Genomic DNA, 21,264 nt, shown 5'->3' with positions numbered 1-21,264 from the left:
GAAAAAAGTAAGAAGTCTCCCACTATGTCTAAAAAATGAAAGAAGCTGAAGATGAAGCTGCATGTTGGATGGTGTACACAAAACACAGTTTGGCCCTAACTTGTATTTTGTTTTTGGTAAAACCCTCCTCTACCCCTCTGCCCTTCTTTGCTCATCTCCCACTACAGCCCTTTCAGAACTACTTCCTGTGCCTTTCCCCATTTCTGTTAGTTCAGCTACTTTCTGGGCTCTGCCATGCTCAAGTCCTCAAGAGGAAGGCAGAGTTGACCGCAGTAGAGATCAGAAGGTTGCCACCGAAACTACAACCTTTTATCCAGCTCCTCATCCCCCTCCTGTAACAGTTTCAGTCCCTACAAGAGTTAGGATGCCTCACATGGACCTCTCCCTGATGTCATGCCCACCAATTGCCACATCCCCCCTGCATTAGCAACACTACTTTGTTACGACAGAAACGTACAATACACATCCTGTACTCACATGCCTGGGAGTGAATACCAATGAACCAAGTGGAGATCGCATAAAGTAGACATGTTTTGGGGGACTGCACTCCTTCAAGGCCCCAGCTTCAAGGCCCCTGATTGTGGTTCTTTATCTTTAACTAAATGTGATGAGCTAAAGAAAGGGAGCTATTCAAACTGGTTTCCCACCCATAGGAGCTGGCTGAAATCAAGCACAACTGAAGCACATTTAAGAGCGAGAACAGTAAAGCAGAAAAGCACAAGCAACAGGAACAGAAGCAGCATCATACACACCAAAGATCTTGGAGGAAAGGGGAGAGAGACAAGAAACAAGACAACAGGGAAGTATCAAAAGGAACTATTGAAATGCCAGTCAAGTGTTTTGTAGATGAGAGGGGCTGGCAGTCTTCAGCCCTCTCCTATGAGTTTCAAGGTTCAGGTCCTGTCATCTGGTGTAAATTGGGACTTAAGAGCATTCTCAGAAGTTGACAGTTCGAAGGGGATCTTCATACCAAACTTGGACTGGACAGCCCTTCAAACTAAGGATGCCTTCACACAGATAACTAATATCTCACAGCACTTTAAACAGAGGACTGCCCTCTCAGGTTGACCACTTTGGGGGGAAAGGTTCCCATAAGCAGAATGTTTAAAGGCCCCTGGCTCACAGGTCTATGAGACCTACCTCTGATGTAAAGAGAACTTGAGCTAAAGCCATTTCTTTTTTAGTTTCCCTTTAGGGCCAAAGCACCCCACTGCCAAGTGCGATCACCACAGGCTATCATTGTGCTACAAGCTGTCTGCCAAACTCATTGCTGATTCAGAGCCAATGGGGAGCCAAACCAGACGACATCTCCCCAGCTGCTTCAAAAGAAATTTGCTTTGTCTCTGACTCATGCTGTACCGAAAGGACTTCCATCACCCGAAAGCAAGCCACTGCGGAAACAGGAAACTGCAGCAAGCTCAATTTCACCTCAAGAACAAGGATGCCTTGCTCAAGTCCAATGGCAAAAAAGATATTCTGTAGTGCTGATTCTATTTCAGGGAACAGCCATTAGGAACAAGAAAAATCACACTGAAAAGTAAGTTGAGCAGCCAGATCCGTGTGCAAACTAATCTGAACAGGCATTTTCTATATATTAAAAAAGTAGGCCAGAAGAAATGAAAGATTACTTCTGGCTAAAATGGAACAAATTAAATTATGAGAAGCTTAATGCATTTATTCAAAATTTAATTGCATAACCTAATGTCAAGGTTGTTATATTCCATGCAGTTCCTCCATCCCAATTCAAAAGAGAAAGGCATAAGCTTGGTTTCAAGCTGCTTTTATGACAACTCAATTTCTTCTGCCAAAAAAGAGATATGCATGTTGATACTATGTTAACTGCAGACTTTCCTTCACTGAATGTATTAATAAAAGATTAGATTTTCAGTACAATTTTGCAGAAGCTTCCTGGCAGTGAAATTTGATGACTTACAACCTGTCTGTGCAGAGTGTACAAACCGACCCTCTTTTATTTTTACTGAACATAAAGGGCTAAAGAAAGTGAAGCCACAGGGGAGTACCAGCTGTGTTGGATAACACCTTCCTCTGTATAATTGTAAAATAGGGCATATTTCAACAGACGTTGACCCTGAATTTCTGCCTCAAGCACATTCCAGGCCAGTTGGAGACCTTCTCTGCAGGTGAAAGCAATTTTAGGACAAATCACAACCATTTGTGCAAGATGAACAACATTTCTGAATATGTCGTCCAGCACATCTTTCACATGTTATAGGACAGGAGTCCTCAAACTTTTTCAACAGGGGGCCGGTTGACAGGTGCTGGTGGGGGGGGGGCGTTGTGGGGGCGGGGCGAACGCACACGCGCGTGCACATGAGGCAAGGCAGGAAGGGAGGGCACAGGGCAAGGCTCCGGCTTGCTCATGAGGAGATCGTTTTCTCCAAGCAAATCCAAAATGACCTCCACATGAGCAAGCTCCCACCAGGCATGCACGGCGCATGCCGGCTTGCTCACGAGAAGATCGTTTTCTCCCATCGAGTTCAAAACGACCTCTCGTGAGCAAGCCACACGCCCGCACGTGTGTACCCGGTAAGTGCAAAACCTGTGGGGTGGGCCAGTTAAATGGGCATGGCAGGCCAGATCTGGCCCACAGGCCTTAGTTTGAGGACCCATGTTATAGGATCTTGCTTAAAGTGAACTTAAAAGTGAACAAATTTGGAGCATCTTCCACAGATAAAAGATCTAGTTGATTTTTAAAATATATTTTAGGGAATCAAAAATATTTGGGTAAGGTTATATTTCTCATGAGGTTCCACATATTTCTAAGATGATCTGGAGTCATTCAACTGCCACTAGCTAGATTCATTTGACCATTCTGATAGGTAGGCTGCTTCCTGTGCCTATTTACCCTTTCTTAGGCTCATGGTACACACAAGATAACAAGAGTTCAGAGGAAATTCTTCCAAACACCTGCAAGTCCAGCATCAAACCTAAATTGTCAAGGTATACCAGTTCCTGGAATGCTGAGTATTGTACTGATGGATTGCCTTTGCCTGCTGGTCATCACTTTGCTAACATTGCCTTCCCCTATCCAGTGATGTGTCCTCCTCTAACTGGCGAATGCTAAGAAAGTGCTTTTAGCCCAGACACATGAATACTCTTCCAGTTGGAAAGTTTCACTGCCAAGTGTACAGCAAGAAAGGAACGGCATAAAATCAGGGCTCAATTCTTTCATTTTGCAGATCTGTGGCTGGCATATAGGAGCCTCTGAAACTGTCTTAACTGTTTCGGCATTTACACAAGGATAGAAGAGAAATGTTTCTTTTATTATGACCATGTTTTATATGGGACTAAATATTTTTTGAAACACTCGAAAACAGTGTCGAAAACTATCTTCAAAGTAAAACCAAAAACCAACTTATTCACAATTAGCTTTGACCGCACTAATTGCACTTTTTTTCTATTTCTATGTTCAGGAGTGAGTGATGAGGCTTATGTTAGCAGCAGCATCCACAGAGCCCCATATTTGGGGGTTCCCAAATATGGTTTTTGGGAACCCCCAAAACACCCTCCAATGAGAACTGAGCGTGCTCAGTGATGCAGAATGTGGATTGAGTGTGGTTGGTGGAAAATAATGGATAACAGCATGTGGATGCTGCCTGAATGTTGAAAATGAGCCACACCATCACTTTTTATTTTGGGTCCCACTCATGTTTTTTTTAAAGTGTTTATGACAAAACTAGAGGTACTATAGCTTATTTACCATTGATTTTTCCCCTTCCCATTCCAGTTTATGAAAGCTTTTTCTCTCTCTTTCTTTCAGTGGAAGAGGTAAGAGGTGCAGCAATACCTAACATTTTGGCTCACTCTGCATAGAAGGTATAAAAAGAAAGTTGTTTCCATTAAAAAAAAAAAAAAAACCAGTTTGGAAAAACATCTCTGAGCCACTAATTACAGTGGTATTTTGAACTAGTTTCTAATTAAATTTCAGAGGTCTATCATGTGTATCAAGTTTCATAGGATGTATATTTATCCATTCATTCATAAAAATATTTCTGAGACAGTTTTGGAGTAGAATGGATCCTCCGGACAACTAGCAATATAGAATTTTAAAGCGATGGAGAAACACTGGCTGCTAACAACATAATGGCATCCTGATGGGTGTTCACTGTGCTTCTATAGCCAGAGAGGAACTGTATTTCAGCAGGCAAACATGGGGTAAGCAAGACATCTCAATGACATCTGGTTGGGAATTGGAGCAAGACTGGGACCAGAAATAATTAATATTTTGCAATCCTTTATTTAGTCTGATGACTTGATTAATTTAGTCTCACTTCCAAGTCTCAGCATGGATTCAGTGTTGATTTCCATTCATTATCTTATTATAGCATGGACTGTACAGCCAATTGCCAATGCCTGTTAACTAAAAAACAACTAACATTTCTTCAGTAGTGTCCTGTCTGTAAGTCCTTCATGTCTTTGAGGAAACCTAACTGAAACAATTAAATGCTTGTTGGTATAGCTAGCCCGGCAAACAGAGAAATTAGAAATGACCTAATTATATGGAACAAATGAAAATAAGCATGCATACTCACCGCAAACTCATCCTGCCACTGATGTTCTTTCTGAAATTTTTCTGCTGCTTCAGCGAGGCGCTAAAGAAAAACAAAGGGAAGGAATGTTAAGTCAGTTTGCTTCTGTAATGCAGACATCATATCTGCAGATCGAAGAAACTGAAATTTCTTGTGACAGCTATAACAGCACCAATCCTGATCGCCTGGGCAGAAAGCAAGAATAAAATCTAAGCATTAATAGATTTGTTTGATTTGATTTGTTACTTTAATAGACACAAGCAAAGATAATTCAGCCACAGAAATGTTCATGTAACAATCAAGGTTAGTATCACTCCATATGTAGAAATGGGCAAGAAATTAATTTGGTTTGCATCTTAGAATGAAACAATTTAATGTGCCTTCCCTGGATTAATATGCCAAGTAGATTTACCTGGTTATTGTACAACATCATCAGAGGCCCTACAGATGTCCATCTGATGACATTCAGGAAAGGGTCTTTTTGGGGGTGGCACCCACTCTTCAGAATATTGCCTCCACTCAGGAATGAAATGAGCACCAACAGAAAATACAATGGGCAGTTCATTGATGTCTTCCCCATCCAGTGGTCCGCAGCAATTCAAATAACCATATGAAAATGCTGCAAAAGTATACTTTTATAAAAGGTGCGTTGCAGCTAGTATTGGAGCCTAATATATTATCTTTTTAATGAATTAATTCACAATATATATAAACCATTTCCAGTTTAAAAATCCCAAAATGTTTTACAACAAATCATAAAACAATTAACCACTATAAAAATGCAGCCATATTACAGATAATAATGCTCCAGAAAACAAGACTTAAAATAAATTAATTGTTGGAGAAAGCCAGGATAATTAGGCTTTTAATGGATGTAAAATGCATATAATTGTTGACAGCTAATGTAACACAAAGGGGAGGCCATATGGGGGTGGGGGAGGGCTTCTATATGGAAGGACCATTGCCATATTGCTGTTCAATGAGATTCAATAAGATGTGATGTGGTCAACAAGGTCTCCCCTGAAAGCTGTAGTGGTCTAATGGGTCTATAGAGGGGGGGAAATCCTTTATGGGATCCTATTCCGAAACTGTTTGTGGAGTTATATGTCAACAATAATACCTGTGACATGCAACACTGCTACACAGTAACGCTGCTGACAACTATACTAAGTTGGTGATGGAGACCCAGCCATTTGTACAATTTGATAGTGTTACTATTAGCTGACCACACCACTCGTAGATATTTTCATAAATAAGGAAACTACTATAATGGAAACAAAATATGTTCATGACAGCTGGTAGGAAATGCAGAAGAATCTGACACATTGAGAGAGTGAAGAAGGAGAGAGAGGCAAACAGAAAGAAACAGTCCAAATCTTTGGACTGTTTCACACATTCATGTGTATCATTTGATGACTTTCAGCTCGATGTGAGAACTGTGACCACTGGAAATTGGTGTATTTCAGATTCTGTGTGTGACACTAGATTAGCATTCTGTCTGCGCTGTCAGACCTGCAATAGCTCATTCCCATGTGCAAGCCATCACTTTCTGCTCAGTCATAAAGTAATTAGGATGTATGTGTGAGTCACAGGCTCCTAACAGCACATATTAATACAAATTCCACACGGATTTAATTTCCTGTGCCTGCTGTAATAGCAACTCCCCACCCTACGCAGAAGCCTTGTTAAAGTACTTATTAAGGCCAGGCCAAGTCAGCTCAGCTCCTAAGTTGTGAGGCATGACACAAGCAGACCCTCGAGCAACTGCGCCTGCTATTACGGGATAGTGTCTGGACCCATAAAATGGATATGTAGTCTAAATGCAGTTATGTTCTAGTCCATTACATACTGGCTGCATCCTCTGGCAATCTGCCAAACATCCTTGACCAACGGACCAAAGGCTGTAGGGTCATGAAGGCAAAACCTCCAAGAGTTTATGCTCCTTATCATACTGGTATGACATGAATATGGGGTCAGTCCACTGCAGCCTGGCTTCTGCAAGTCAATGACTCAACTTTTGAGAATCACATAGTTGGCTTTTGCCAGGCTCCCAGCCAACTCCAGGCCAAGGAAGATGCCTTCTTCAGAAGGTAACTTAGATCTTTCACCACTCCCCACTCCCACAGATAGCACAATGTGGCTGGAGGTATTCCAGTTGCAGGGATGATGTGTTTGAAGTTCCAAAGTTCCTTTATCCCACCCCAAACCCTCTTGCGATTCTGTATCCTCCTTCCTTATCCTTTTACTTGCCAGAGCAGTGATGGACCAAGTGGGACCAACACCCTGAACTGAGGCCAGAAAACAATTTGCATCCATTGCATATATTTTCAAGTAGGTACACACAGCTTAGAAGCTGAATCTTCCATATGCACTTCTGGGAAAGCATTGCAGCACATGGCAGTATGACTGCTGTAACTGCTAGTGTTACTCTGTTTGCATCCCTGTAGGTAATCATCTACCAAAAAGAAGCTTAAAGCTCCATGCAAGTATCAACATCCCTTCATGTGCCATTTTCGCATGATCCCATAGCACACATGATATCTAATGACTATTGTCTATGCTCCCCCAGTGCTTACAATTCGCTAAGACAGTGGTTACCAAAGAATAATTGGAAACAACTATCCTTTTAAAATGCTGTCTCTACCCTTAAACCAGTTCTGGCTTCACAGGCAGAAAGGGAAGACAAAAGGAAGGCAATGGGTTTGTATTAATCTTTCGGGTGGCATTGCTACTCCTTATTCAGTGCAATACTGGTGCGAAATATAAAGAGCAAAAATAAGAAAAGCATGCAAGTTATAATATTTACTTTGTGCACCCTCTGAACTTTTCTGTTCATTTTTACAGAAACATGAAAGATTGCCACCAAAAAAAGAAAAAAAAGAAAGAAAGGCCATATCATCCATCAGTCTGAAAACTGACTATGCATTGAAAGGTCTGGCCTGAGAATCCCAAGTGTGTATTACTAATCTGTGAAAAGGTTTTGATGTACTGCCATCGGAAGGAAAGAAACATGGGGAAACTTTATCTGATCCAGAAAGAGCAGCTCCCAAGAAGGCTTATTCATCTTCACATCTTTGCATATTTTTCCCACATATCTTTATCTTTTCTTGACCAGCACACAATTCTGACAGCTAATGTGATGGGCGCTTCTAAAAAGACCTCACAATAGGACACAGTGTAATAGAATAAATTCTTTGTGCTCCCAGCAACTGTTCTTCTTCCAGTAGAATTATGCATATTTGAGAACCTCTTAATACTTCGGGCTATTATTCTACTATGTGAAAACAAACTCATTACACCTCTGTCTGCAAAGCTAAAAACCGGTAGGTGAAAACACAGCATTCTAAGGAACCTGTTATATAAGTAATGCCCAGGGAAACCATGGGGACATCAAAGCGTGTCTGATGAAACAATGCAACAAAGTAAAAGGGAATCTAACACTCCAATCCATAATCACCATCTATCTAATAGCTACTTGCTAGCATTCTTGCTCTGTCATCTTTTCTTGCCAGCAACCCAATGTCATCTTTGCATATAAGCAGCTGCTTCTACTTTTGCATGGTTCAACAGTACGTCAGTGTTCATATGGCTATTTCCCCATGATGTTTGAAAGAGAAAGAACAGTCCTGGAGCAGACAAGCTTCCTAGGCAAAACTAGTATGCAATCAGCTAGAGGTGGGATCTCCATTATGGTGCCCTTGGACATCAGTATGTCCACAACAGACCCCTTGATGCCTGCCAAAGAACCTGTTGTGGTTCTTTACTAAACAGGAGGCTGCCACACTGCAAAGGGAAATGCTGGCTGCTAAAGGAATGTGTGTGGTACAATTTGACACAACTACTATAGCAGCCGTTTCATGGAAGGGCAGGCTCCCTCACAGCAACCATTTTGTAGGCGCACCCAGGACATTATCAGATTTTCAGATATGCCCACTGCCCCCCGAAAAAGGTTGGGGATTCCTCATTTAAAGCAGGTCAACACAATCCATGGCCTACCAAATTGAATAGAGGACCCACTGGCTGTACAGAATGTCTCCTCAGGCCTCTCTCTCCCCATCCCCATCCACCATTTTCACAGTTTCAGGGGAACGAGGTACACAGGATGCTCACTGAACTCCTATTAAGTTGCCACACGTGGCTGGTCAGCTAAGTTTACGAGTTTGGGCTGTGACACAATCTACAGCCGCTTCCCCAGCCTTGGTCCTTTATATAATTTGGCTGCCAACTCCCTTGAGTTCCCAACAATATGTCCAACAGTCAAGCAGGATGAAAGATGCAGTCCAAGAACATCTGAAGGGAGCAGCTTGGAAACAACTGGACTAGAGCCTGGCTACGTGGCTGAGCCAAGCAGGGGCGTCACGGTTAGGAGACGAGCGCAGGCGCTGCTAATCACTAATGTAGTCCATTTTGGACATAACACACCTGCCACATTGACTTTAAAAGAAGATGAGAGGCGTTCCCCCTCCCCCTTTGTACAAGCCTTGCCTATTAATGTCTGTTTTACAGTAAGCTAGACTATCAAAGCCACATTTTCCCAGAAATGCAAGCCTGAGTGAATATTACAGCTCACTTCTCTACCTAGTTATTCTCCAACACAGATAATACTTTTACAGAACACAGGCATCCCCGGGGCTGGAGGTTCTTTCATGGTATCTCAGCATGCATGCAACCACCTAGGTCTCAGCTTGAGTAAGGATCAGCTAATGTACTTGCAGTAACAAATGGTGAATTCTTATAGACAAGCAATAGTGCAAGGCACAATTAGAATGAAATCAAGTACTGAAGCATTAAAATGTCTTTGAAAGCAATTACATTCATTCCACTAATGTGGAAACATTACAAACCCATTACAAACATGAAGAAAACACTGCACAGTACACGATGAGTGATGACAGTGGTGTTGTATTTCCCAGAATCTCATTTCATGTAGGGTGAAGATATACTCACAAAATGCCTTGAATCTACACAGCATGGAACAAGCCACATTAGGATTAAAAGTTTCTCTGCTAAGAACATTTTCTTCTTAAACCGTCATGTTGCCTTTGTGAGACACACAGAGGAAAGGGAACGCTCACTAGGCGGACATTACTAATTCATTTTCCCCATTAGTTTTCTGTAAAACCTTAAATGAGTATTTGCAATAGGTGGCCACTCCCTCCTTCGCCAACTTTTTCTCCATTTATATCATACCCACAAACCAGGACACTTTGGATCTGCTATCATAAAATGCACTCAGAGCCTAGTTGCACATGGCAAGGAGATACATTTTCCACCGCATGTATTGTACTGCTCCAACAATGGGTTCCATTGTTGTACTGCTCTAACAATAGAGCAGCATAGTATTTCATGCATCTCATCTAATGGAGGAAACTCAAGGCTATGAAATTTTATAGCTTAATGAATATCTTCAAAACAATCATTAATTTAAATCTAACTAGCAACTGCAGTTTGTTATCCTCCTGTTTCCACCTTGTTTCTACAGTCAGTGCATGGTTCCAATCCACATATGAAAAGCCCCTGACCTCCCATGCTAATATCTCTCAAGTAAAGATAAAGGGGGAAATCAAAGCTGCTAGGTATGGATTTAAAGTCATGACTAAGGTGCCACAAGATTCATTGCTGGTTTTGCTCTAACTAACACAGCTAATCTCCTCCGAATTTGATGCGAAGAGAAGATGGTAGTTAATACAAGGGCAATATACCCAGGACAATAGGAATATTATACCCAGGATAATAGGAATGGACATGGGGTTTCTGTATAGTGGCTTTCAATCTGCCACTATGCAAAGGATTCTGATTCCAAATGAAGAATTAAATGATCCTTTACATGTATCCTTTTTCCAGTGTTTTTCTTTTTCTTTTTGTCATGTTCCATTACATAGCCACAAAGGGGCACTGCAGAGTAGCTGAAATGTGACAATGCATGAGCCTTTCATTTTGGTTTGTTCCATATTTGAAATTTAATGGCTCACTTTCCTCACTTGAAAAAAACTATAGAAATGCTTGGAAATCACAGGGGAGGCTGTCCAGGATGATGACATTGTATAAAGTGCTCTCAAACTATCAAGAGTAAAGAATCACAATAAATGTAGGAAAATGCATTTTATACCCACACAGAGACACACACATGTGCATACATATAAACACTCTTATTAGTCTAAAAGAATTTAAACAGGGTTCACCCACTGACCTATAAAAGTATGCAATTCTTATTAGTTTGCTTTTTGTCTTGATGTGCTTGATTTTTAATAAATGTTCACCTGAAAGCTACAAGCTAAATAATCTCTCTCTCTCTCTCTCTCTCTCGCTCTCTCTCTCGCTCTCTCTCGCATGCACACACACCTAGAATGCCTCATGAAAGTGCTGACATACTTGTAATATTTTATGCAATTCAGCACATTAATTCTTTTTGACATTTTTATCACATTACTGTATATGTTTTTCTCCCAGGATATTTGAGGCAGAAAAATATCCAAATACAAATAATGAAACAGAATTGGATATATTGGCTTTATTCCCACAGAATAAGATATTGTATATCATATTAAGCTCAGTAAATATCTACATTTTTAAAGAAGCATGAGGCTTCCGTTTTCGGTTTGCATTGCAACTGAGTTTTGCAGTATGACAAACAATGAAATCTTCTATGTGCCTCCTCAAAAGTAAGTCCCATTAAATTCAATGGGATATACTGACAAGTAAGCCTGGATAAGATTACAGCCTATAAACCAAGAGCAGGGAACCTTGGCTTCCCAGTTGTCATTCGACCATACATTTCAGCATCCCAAACTACTAACCATGCTGGCTGAGGATGATGGGAAACTCTGCTATCTCAAGGATCAGAAAAAGTATCTGAGAACATCTGCAAAGCTGATATCTTTGATATTTTTATCCACACCACCCACGATGATTCAAGCTGTGTGCTTAGTTGATTCACCTTTACTTTTCCTATCAAGTCACGTGCATGACACGGTCAAAACTGGCAAAACAAGGAGACGTGAATACAATCCCAGCCACTTCTCTAATGCAGCAGCACTGCTTTCTGAAGTTGCGATCATGCAAATAGCTAAAATAGATCTCCATGTTGTGTGTCTGCATCCAAAAGCCCTTGGAGAAAATAAACACGTGTGAACTGACTATCATATAATTATTCTTCAATGAATCACTGAAAAGCCTGTGAGAGTCCTAACTTCACTTATTGATCTCTGGGCCTAAGACATTGAAATAGGACCAAGTCCTGTATTAAAAGCTGACTGATGGTCCCAAGGAACAAGTTAAACATGAAGTTGCTGGCACCTGAAAAAAAAAATCTGTTGCCATTTGTCGGCTAAAGACAACAAACTGAACATCCTGCTTTAATTTAAATCAAGCTCTCTGCTTAGGGGATTGAAACCCAGGGCTTAGCACTGACCATCAATTTTGGTTAGTGTCCAATGGCCCATTACTCCCCCTCCTTCCTCTTGTCAGGAGTTGGAGAAATTGAAAACTCAATAGGGCTGTGCAATACTATGACAAACAGATAGCTTTACATCTGAAATGTTTTCTTGTCCTAAGACAAGAGTGTGCCATAAAAGAAAAATGGGCAGAAAGAATAAGCAATCGTCTTACAAATCTGCCCTGACAGCCAGCATAAAATCTTGCAAAAATGGCTTATCCAGTTGGGGAACTCTTACTTTTTTTTAGCATGTCATTTAAGATTCCTTTACAAAAGCATCACATTTGCAAAAGAATAATTCACAATCTTTAAACAAGACACCAGGGTTGTTTTCTCAGGCATAGTCAAAGCAAGGGACTACTGGTAGAACAAATAATGGAAAATAATAATTCTTATTTATTAATCACATTTCGAAGTGCAAAAAGCACTTCAAAAAAGTTAACTCGTAATCCATATATGATCACTGTAAGGCAGGACAGGACTATCACCTTTCCCTTCCCATAACACCAATCGAGCGGGGAGACTGATAGAAAATAGTGCTTTGTGCCGCCAAGCGGGTTTGTGGCCTTCTCTAGATTTAAAGGGTGCTGCTGCCCTCCCTGACTAGCTGGTCAGTCCCCATGGGCAGCCATTGCATGAATGGACCAGGCAGACGCTCAGCCTCACCCAGATTGGCTTGCCTTGCATCCTTAGATCTGACCTGCAATCTTTCTTGTTCCTGCTCCTGGTGACTGCCCACCAGCTCTCACTCTCACTAACTTTACATAAAATACACTGTGAGAGTCTGACTGGCCCAAAGTCAGCCAGTGAGCTGCATTGCTGAGTGCGGACTAGAACCCAGATCACCTGAGTCCCAGTGTGGTGAGAGATCATGCAAATTGTTTTGCATTGTTATTTAGTGACTAAGCATGTCAGGAAATGTCACCTAAAATAAAATAAAACGGAAGGCAAAGATGGAAGTTCTTTCTCAACAGGTGGGCAAGGACATTTGCAGAATTCCTGTTATTCTCCTTTGTAACATCATGCCTGTTTTAGCATTCTATGATATTCTCTCAATGCTAATTTCTATCCTTGCATTATTGACACTGCAGTGACTATTCACACTTCTACCTATGTAGCCCATGGGGCCTACAGAATATAAATAGGGCACCAGGAATGCCAGGAGAAGCAGGAATATGCCAGAATTAGAAAAGGCTCCAAAATGAAGGTTTAATCAGTAATCCACTAATTTTTTTTCATTTACACCTGGTTATGACCTAGAAAGCCCTCGGCAGTTTGGCGCTAGAGTACCTGTTGTCCCATACCAGCCTTCCCAGGTCTTAAGAGAGAGGTTCTTCTGGAGAAGTTCTTTGGAGCCTGCCACCTTCAGAGCGACAGTTCAGAGCGACAGACCCAACACAAGGCCTTATCAGTGACTGCTTCCAGGCTGTGGAATGTCCTCCCACGGAAGCTCAGTTTCTCTCCCTTCTTGCTGTCCTTCTGCTGGTAGACTAAGGATTGTTAGACTGAAAACAGACTGGATTGTTTTCTGGCTTTAATTTTATAAATGTTATGCTTTTATTGTATGCTAAAGTACTGTTGTATTGTTTAAACCATTTTAAGTGTTTCTGTAAGTTGCTTTGCCATTTTTGGAGGAAAGAGGTAGGATATGATTCAAATCAAATCAATCATTACTCTGGCAGTTACCCACGGTACGTCTTTACCAGTTGCTCTAGGAGCTCACTCAATAATGTTTAATTAATTGGGCAAACAGCTGCATCAAAAATAAGAGAAGAGAAGAGAAAGACTACCACTGCCAGATCAACCAAAGACCTACTAATCCAGCATTCTGTTCTCACAGTGGCCAAGGAGATGTCTACCAAGCCCACAAGGAAGCAATGAGTGCAATGGCACTTTCATCCTTGTGTCCCTCAGCAGCTGGAACACAGAGGAAGCCGGACTCCAGTACTGGTGGCAATGCTGGCAAGACCCTGAGGAACCTGTCCCTCAGTGAGTCACAGCCATTGTCTTCCACTGCTCCATCTCCTCCTTCTCAGCACTGCTCCCCTTGATTGCTTGAGAGGCAGAGAGCCTGTGAACAATAGGCCATGCCATCTCCTGCTGCTCCTTCTCACCACTGCCATTCTCTGAACCGGGGAAAAGGCAAGTGAGCATGCGAGCTGCAATGAGGAGGAGGAGAGCATCCAGGCGACTCGTGCTAGAGTACAGGTCCTCTGCAAGGGCCTTACTGTGCCTGCCCTTGACACTCCGAGACCCTGTCCTGCTGGAGGAAATTGCTAGTAGCCACTGACACTCGTATCATCTGTTAACCTCTTTTATACCGATCTAAATTTGTGCCCATCACTACATCCAGTTCAAGTGAGCTTCACAATTTAATTCTCTACTATGGCACAAATGTTTTAAATAAATAAACTTCATGGGATAAACTGGATTCTGGTATTATCAGTGAAGGAGAAAACCTTTTCATCAGTTTTTCCACACCATGCATAATTTTATTGGCTTCTTCATCACGTGCCCCCCTTTTCTCTAAACTTAAAACTCTAAATATTCTAACTTTTCATCATAGGGGAGGTGATCCAGTTCAATGATCATTTTATTTGCTCTCTTCTGGAATCAAATGTGGACATTATCCAGGAGCATTAGGAGTAAGATGCAGGTATCTTATCCCTTGAGTAACAGTGTTTTAACTCTCTAAGTATTCAGTAAGATTTATGAGACAGGGAAGCAGCTTTGTTAGCAAAGTTGACCATGAGTCATGACATTTTGATCATCAGTCATTTCAAATATACAGTGGTACCATGGCTCATGAACTTAATCTGTTCCAGAACTCTGGTCGTGACTCAAATTGGTCGTGAGCCAAGTCAAATTTCCCATAAGGGACAATGTAAATAAGGTTAATCCATTCTGCAACTATTTTTTTTTTTTACTCATAAAAATTTGAAGCAAAGTGACAAAGAACAACAAAGATCGTGGCCATCTCCACCCCCCAGCGATCGTGTGGGGGGGGGGAGAAGGGCATGATCGCAGGCATGCTGGGTGGGGAGGCAGGTGCAGGCACGTGGGGGGGAGGGGGGCACGTGTGCGTGGGGGGGAGGTGGGCGCGCTCGGGCAGGGAACATGGGCACAATCGCAGCCATCTCGCCGCCACAGCACAACCACAATCACACCTATGCAGGGAAGGCAGGCACGCTCGCAATCATCACCCGATGCAGAGTTCGCGACCTGCAGCAAAATTTTTACGAAGTTTCTGTTCACGACCCGATTTGGTTGTGAACGGAGGCGTTCATGAGCCGAGGTACCACAGTACTCAACATTGATGGTTGCTCTATTTTGTATTTGATGATCTATTACACAAGTTGGTATGAAGCCATGTCTTTGACTAGTGCCTGGTTCCAACGTACCAACACTCCATATATTTCCATCCTTAACTTTTGTCTGTTTTTCAGTTCTGTTACAGACACTGATTGTCTTGTGAGCAACTGAGGGATCTATTTTACTTTGGTACCATAAAGATATCATTTCAGTTTGTATATCAAAGCAATACTTCCTTGTCTGAACATTTCTGAACTCTCTTTGCAAATGATTTGCTCTTTGGCTGACCCCACTGTTTTCCAAAGTAAACAATTTTGCAGATATCTTAACTAGCCAAGAAATTATTACCATATACAGAAGCAGACCAGATACCAATCAAGCTACATTGCCTTGTAATGTATCAAAGCTATGTTTGGCTGATTGTTTAAGACTCCAAACAAATTCAGATGCAGTCTTCAAGAAGGAAAAAATGACTTGCACAGCATTTGATTCCAGAGAGTGAAAATTGAAAGTTCGACAGCTGACAAATTATTGTCCATTTTGCAACCCAGCTTGATTTATTAGATAAAGGTGAACAATACCTTGTGCCTCATTTCTGAATCAAGATTTTAATGCTCTATCCCCATACTAATAAAAAAATCAGGTTTTCTAATTAGCTCTCCTTTCTGAATGTCTGCAGATGTGTAATTGTGTACACTAAGAATAAATTGTTCTAGTATAAAAGGGTTCTTCTGTGGCACAAAAGAGATTAATTACTGAACAGAACAAAAACGTATTTTGGCTTTCCATCACAGATGCAGAAAGTGTGGCAATCTAATAAGAATTAAACTTCATTAACTTTCTCCACGTTTAATTGCTGATACTGTATTTAGAATAGCTGCATGGGGTTTCCATGTACACATTTCTAGTCTAGTCATCTTAACTTCATCTTAAATTATGATGCATCCAGTTGGACTTCCAAATAAACATATTTAAAGACAGGACTACAGGATTAAATCAAACCAAAGAAAACACACACTTGACATTGTTATAGCTTACCTAACCCATCTGCCAGAGATGACCAGCTAATGCAATAACTTTCCTCTATAGGAATACAGTGGAAATGTACCTACAGAGGAACATCTGTTGAGAAAGCCCAAGAGGTCTGTAAGAATATCCTGTTCACAGATCTGCCTTGCATAATAATCCAGACCAACTTTTAATTTCCTCATCATGCTTTTCATCCCTATTCCTTGCCTAGAATAACTCAAAAGTAGTTAGAGAGAGAGTGAGAGAGAGAAAGCGCATGCACAAAATCACTATACAGGTAAGCCTCAATTAGTGCAGATAATAAATACCATTAAGTGGTTGTATTATTCAAATATTCACTATTCAAAGTTATAGTTGTACATTGTAAAATATGGCCGTTGGTTCCAGCTCAATGGAAACAGGGAATGAAAAAAATTATATGTTTATTAATAAAATATTTCAGTAAAGGAAGAAAGAATATACTCATAATTTTAATTATTAACGAAGGCACAGAGTAGCTATAGAGAACATTGCTGTTATACACACTACTGTACTAGATGCTTTGCACAATGTAATATAACACTGATGCAGTTTTTGCATGGCCTGGCAAACTGTCGACTACAAATCAATATACCGTAGTTAAAATACAATTGCTTTACTGGCACACCTCTCATCCATGCGACGACCCATCAAAAGCATAAAACTGGTCCCCTTCGCCTCTGCCTGAACCACTCTATTTTGCTGCCACTTCCTTATCTATGAGTCACAAACTTCTCTGTAACTGTGCAGGCATGAAATGGGGATGGATAAAGCCTTTTCCTATCTTTATTTTCCAAGGTCTATGAAAAGGAAGGGGCAGGAACTAGGGTAAACCAACCACAGGTACACCAACACTGAAGTCTAAAACCCTAACAGTAACCTGGGAACCTCAACTTTGCCTGCACTAGTCTTGCATTCACTGAATTTTGGTTCTTATTAAATACAACCTGGTATCATTTTACATTTTGCACTGGAGCGAATATTGCATTATTTGAACTCACATTTACCACAACCTAGCTGTGCTGATACCAACCCAGAGGTTATCATTTATAGTTTAGAGGTAATATGTTTTTCCCAGGTGTATTGGCCACAGGGTAGATATGCATCCTACTTGACTGAGGACAGGCCGCTATCTGAAAGACATTCCTCTCTTTGAAGGGGCATCCCACCCAAGTATGGTTTAAAGCTAAAGACTTATAAAAAGGGGAGAGCAGAGACCTTGGTGATGCCTCCCGAGAATTACAGCATCTGGACAGGAGATTCAGCAGGCAGACACACCAGTCATTTAATCCCAAAATCCCCCATTCTGATGTTTTTCTATTTAAGGGTATGATCTACACGAGTTTAGTGAGAAAAAAGAATGTAGAATGCAGGGAATTGTACGCCTTTTCGCTGCCTAAGCATGGATAGGATTGCACTTTAATAAAACTTATTATTCCTACATTGCTCCTACACAAGAAAGAATTCTACAGAAATCTTAAGTCATATGCGAATGTTATGCTCATCGGCGTCCTCTTTTGCCCTCTTCTGCAATGATGCACGCCACTTGCCTGCCAGCTCCACCTCCATCCCAAATTTGCCTTCCATCAGAGCTGATACCACACTGGATTTCTAAAATCTTGGTACTTTTAGGGTAAGGTGTATACTTTAATCCAGAATTAATTCTCAAAACCATTCCCTGGCTGTCTTAACTGATGGCTCTGCAAAGAGAGAGCAGGCCAGCTGTATGGTCCTTCAGCAAGCCAGAACAGTAGCCCAAACAGCCTGGCTGGTGTATTCTTCATTTAGTGTCGGAGGCACCTTCTCTCTACAGCTAATATTCTTCACAAATTTTCTCAGTTCTCTTTCATGGCCATCTCTGTTATAATCTCATGTCAATAGTAAAACTGCCATTTGCATGCAATCTGAAGTGCTAGTCATTCTGAAAGGGTTTTGGAATGGTAGCCCCTGGGGATTACAACTTTGATAGCTGTACTCAATAGCCTGGATTTATGAATGCCGGTCTCCAGCAAAAGGTGTTTAATTATGATGTCTCACACTTCTCTGCTTTAAGAAAAAGTAAAATCACCACCTTTCCACCCAAAGAAAACCCCCAAACATCAAATCACACCCACTTGCACAAAATGCAACACGTGCCACTGACGCTGCTTTGTTCAGTTAGCCTATGTGGGCTCCCTCAAGTGTTGGATTACAGCTCCCATCTTTGCCAGCCAGCAAGGGCACTGGCCAGACAAGAGAAGATCTGCCATTCAACAAACAAAAGAGGACCCAACAGAAAGTCTTCTGCCTGTCCCATGGACTATCTCTTGAAAGCAGGGTTGTGACGATCCGCCCTGGAATGTGGCCCTCTTCTGTTTGTTGGACTTCTCAGGCTTGACCTCACTGAGAAAGTGAGTCAAGCCAAGAGGAAATCCATGAACACATCTGGAGTTTGGATTGTCCAACATGCAGCCTTCTTCTGCAGAATGTGCATTGCAAAGAAAGAACACACATCGCAACTAAAAAATTAATATTACAACACTGAAAGGACAAACGCCCCCCTTTGACAGCACAGTAGGTTGAGGACTGGAGGAAGCTTTCAGTTTCTGAAATAACCTTCCCCCGCCCCCCCCCCGCGAAAAAAAGTCACCTTCCCGAAAACTGGGAACAAAGTACCTGCACACAAAGAACAAGTAACTCTTTGCAAATGGCAGAAGGAGAAGTGCAGGATCCTGTAAGGCACCTCAGATGACTCTTTGCAAAAGGAAAAAGACAAAGTATAAATGTAACTTAAGGGAAGGGGAGGGGGAGGAGTCATAGTGACAAGCAAGTTATCAATAACTTAATTTAGAAAGAATCTTTGAAGAATACCTAAGGAGAAAATCATCCCATTCTCTTCTTTCTCCTCCTATATTTTTATTTTATACTGATAATTTTAATTTTATTTTTGTAAATCAATGTATTTTTTGTATTTTTATATTTAATGGTAATTTATTATGTACTATTGTATTTCAATGTATTTTATCATGTTGTAAGCCGCCCCGAGGTTTCGGCAAGGGGCGGCATAGAAATGTTATAATAATAATAATAATAATAATAATAATAATAATAATAATAATTCCTCCACCCAACCTTACAGCTTCAGAGTGATAAAATGATCAATCTTACTGGATGCACTATCTCAGATTGACTTGAACTTTACAATTTTTGTGGGGAGGGGGGCAAATCCTAGACATAGACACTGATCAAACTTTTTTAAAGAGGCTTGTTTTAAGGATTCAGGTAACTATGACAAACAGCAGGAAGCTCCAGAGCTTCAAAGGAAGAGAGAATTGTGCCATCCCCGAGTTTGTCTCAACGGTACAAAGGTCCCCAACTCTACTTGTTGGGTCAGCTTCTCAGGAAGGCAACCCTCATGGAGCTTTGCACTGAAATTCTCATAATCCCAGCCAGCACAGTCAATTGTCAAGTATTATGAACAAAACGTGGTCCACAGCATGCCTACGCCTGCAATGATATTCTTAATCTTTCCAGTGCATTACACGCAAATGAGTGAATATTCACTTTGGTCAATTGCTGGGTAGCCTTAGCATGTCAGCCACTCAGATGAATAATTATATTGTTAATTTGTTTTATGTATTATATTTTATGTTGTGAGCCGCCCCGAGGCTTCGGCAAATGGGGCGGTGTAGAAATGTTTTAATAAATAAATACATAAATAAATAAATAAATGAATAAAGGGCTAACGCCCCTGGTAAATTCAATTAAACAGGATAGGGCCCATGTGGGATCCCAGAATTAAGCAAAAATGATACAGCCAGAAGTAACTACAAAGCAGGCCTTTCTTAGCCCAGATGGTGAGATGATGTTTCTTAGAAAGAGGAGAACTTTTCCAGCCTCCATTACTTAGAATAATTCTCATCTCTTTTCCCTTCAAAATTCCTGTACAGCAGAACCTCCAAACAGCCACTCAAGCTGTCTAAATTATAATGGCAGAAGAGTGCTGAATGACATCTTGACTTTTCGTTGTCTATTTGAGCTTCAGACGTGAAGCGGGTGACAAGAAACACCTACCACTTTTTATTTCAAGAAGGGTTGGTTTGTTGCTTAATTAAGGCAGAGAATGACAGTTCAGAAAAGAAGACGTCGCTTCACTGGCAAGGTTTGACACAGTGGCCACGACATAAATGTGATAAAGGAATGGGGGGGGGGATCAGGAAAAATACTCAAGTGCAGCATTAAACCTTAAGGCTTACCTTTGGGAATTGAAGGCTATAACATGACAATCTTTTTAAAAGTTTGTATGTAAATGTTGCATTTTTAAAAGGCAGTTGTCAACATTCACTACTGTATCCTTGATGATATGGCATTGAGGAAGTCTGCTAAGCCTTACGGTGTGCATAAAACTATGGCTAATACAAAGAGAAAAAGGAAAGGAGGAAAGATGGAAGGAGGAGAATCACAGATTCAAAAAGACGGGGAAATTGCTCTGAATTTGAAGGAGGACAGTGCATCAGATTCACTAGAGGTGAATCTACCAGTCTGCAAACTAAGGCTTTCTAGGAGCCAGTGTTATACCTGTCCTACACTTGGAGTTTACACCTCAGCTCTGGAATTCCCTGTCTCTGACATTCTCCAAAGCAGAAGAAGAAATCAAATGCCCCAATATTTACTGGAACTTTATAAAATAAGAGTTCTGTAATTGACAAGGCCAGTCCAGGCTCTGAGAAGGCAGCCTGTCCCAAGGGAAAGCTCACTTTCAGTGAAAAGTTGCTGTTCGCTTATTTATATGCTCCAGATGCCACCTCCCTGGTGGGCTCCCATTGGCTAAGCTGATTAATCCTGGGACCAGAGATCATCTGTGTAGGACCTTGAACCATCTCTGGACTCTGGGCAGCTGCTCAAAGTGGCTAAGTGCCATCTAGAGACTAAGGCATAAAA

General features: G+C 41.2%; 1 protein-coding gene across 6 annotated transcripts in view; it reads right to left on the bottom strand.

The window, feature by feature from the left end:
- The window catches only part of CACNA2D1 (calcium voltage-gated channel auxiliary subunit alpha2delta 1), a 452,873-nt gene that overhangs the window by 242,413 nt on the left and 189,196 nt on the right, over positions 1 to 21,264 (bottom strand). For all 6 annotated transcript variants that reach the window (XM_044423417.1, XM_044423419.1, XM_044423424.1 and 3 more), the window contains one exon: positions 4,554 to 4,613. In XM_044423417.1, the coding sequence (XP_044279352.1) occupies positions 4,554 to 4,613 (60 nt within the window). The remainder of the gene's footprint in view (positions 1 to 4,553; positions 4,614 to 21,264) is intronic.

The sequence above is a fragment of the Varanus komodoensis genome, unplaced genomic scaffold, assembly GCF_004798865.1.
Source record: "Varanus komodoensis strain SLA01 unplaced genomic scaffold, ASM479886v1 scaffold13_3, whole genome shotgun sequence".
NCBI classification, from domain to species: domain Eukaryota; kingdom Metazoa; phylum Chordata; class Lepidosauria; order Squamata; family Varanidae; genus Varanus; species Varanus komodoensis.
The sequence above is the reverse complement of the archived record's forward strand: the minus strand, read 5'-3'. Positions and strand labels throughout refer to the sequence as shown.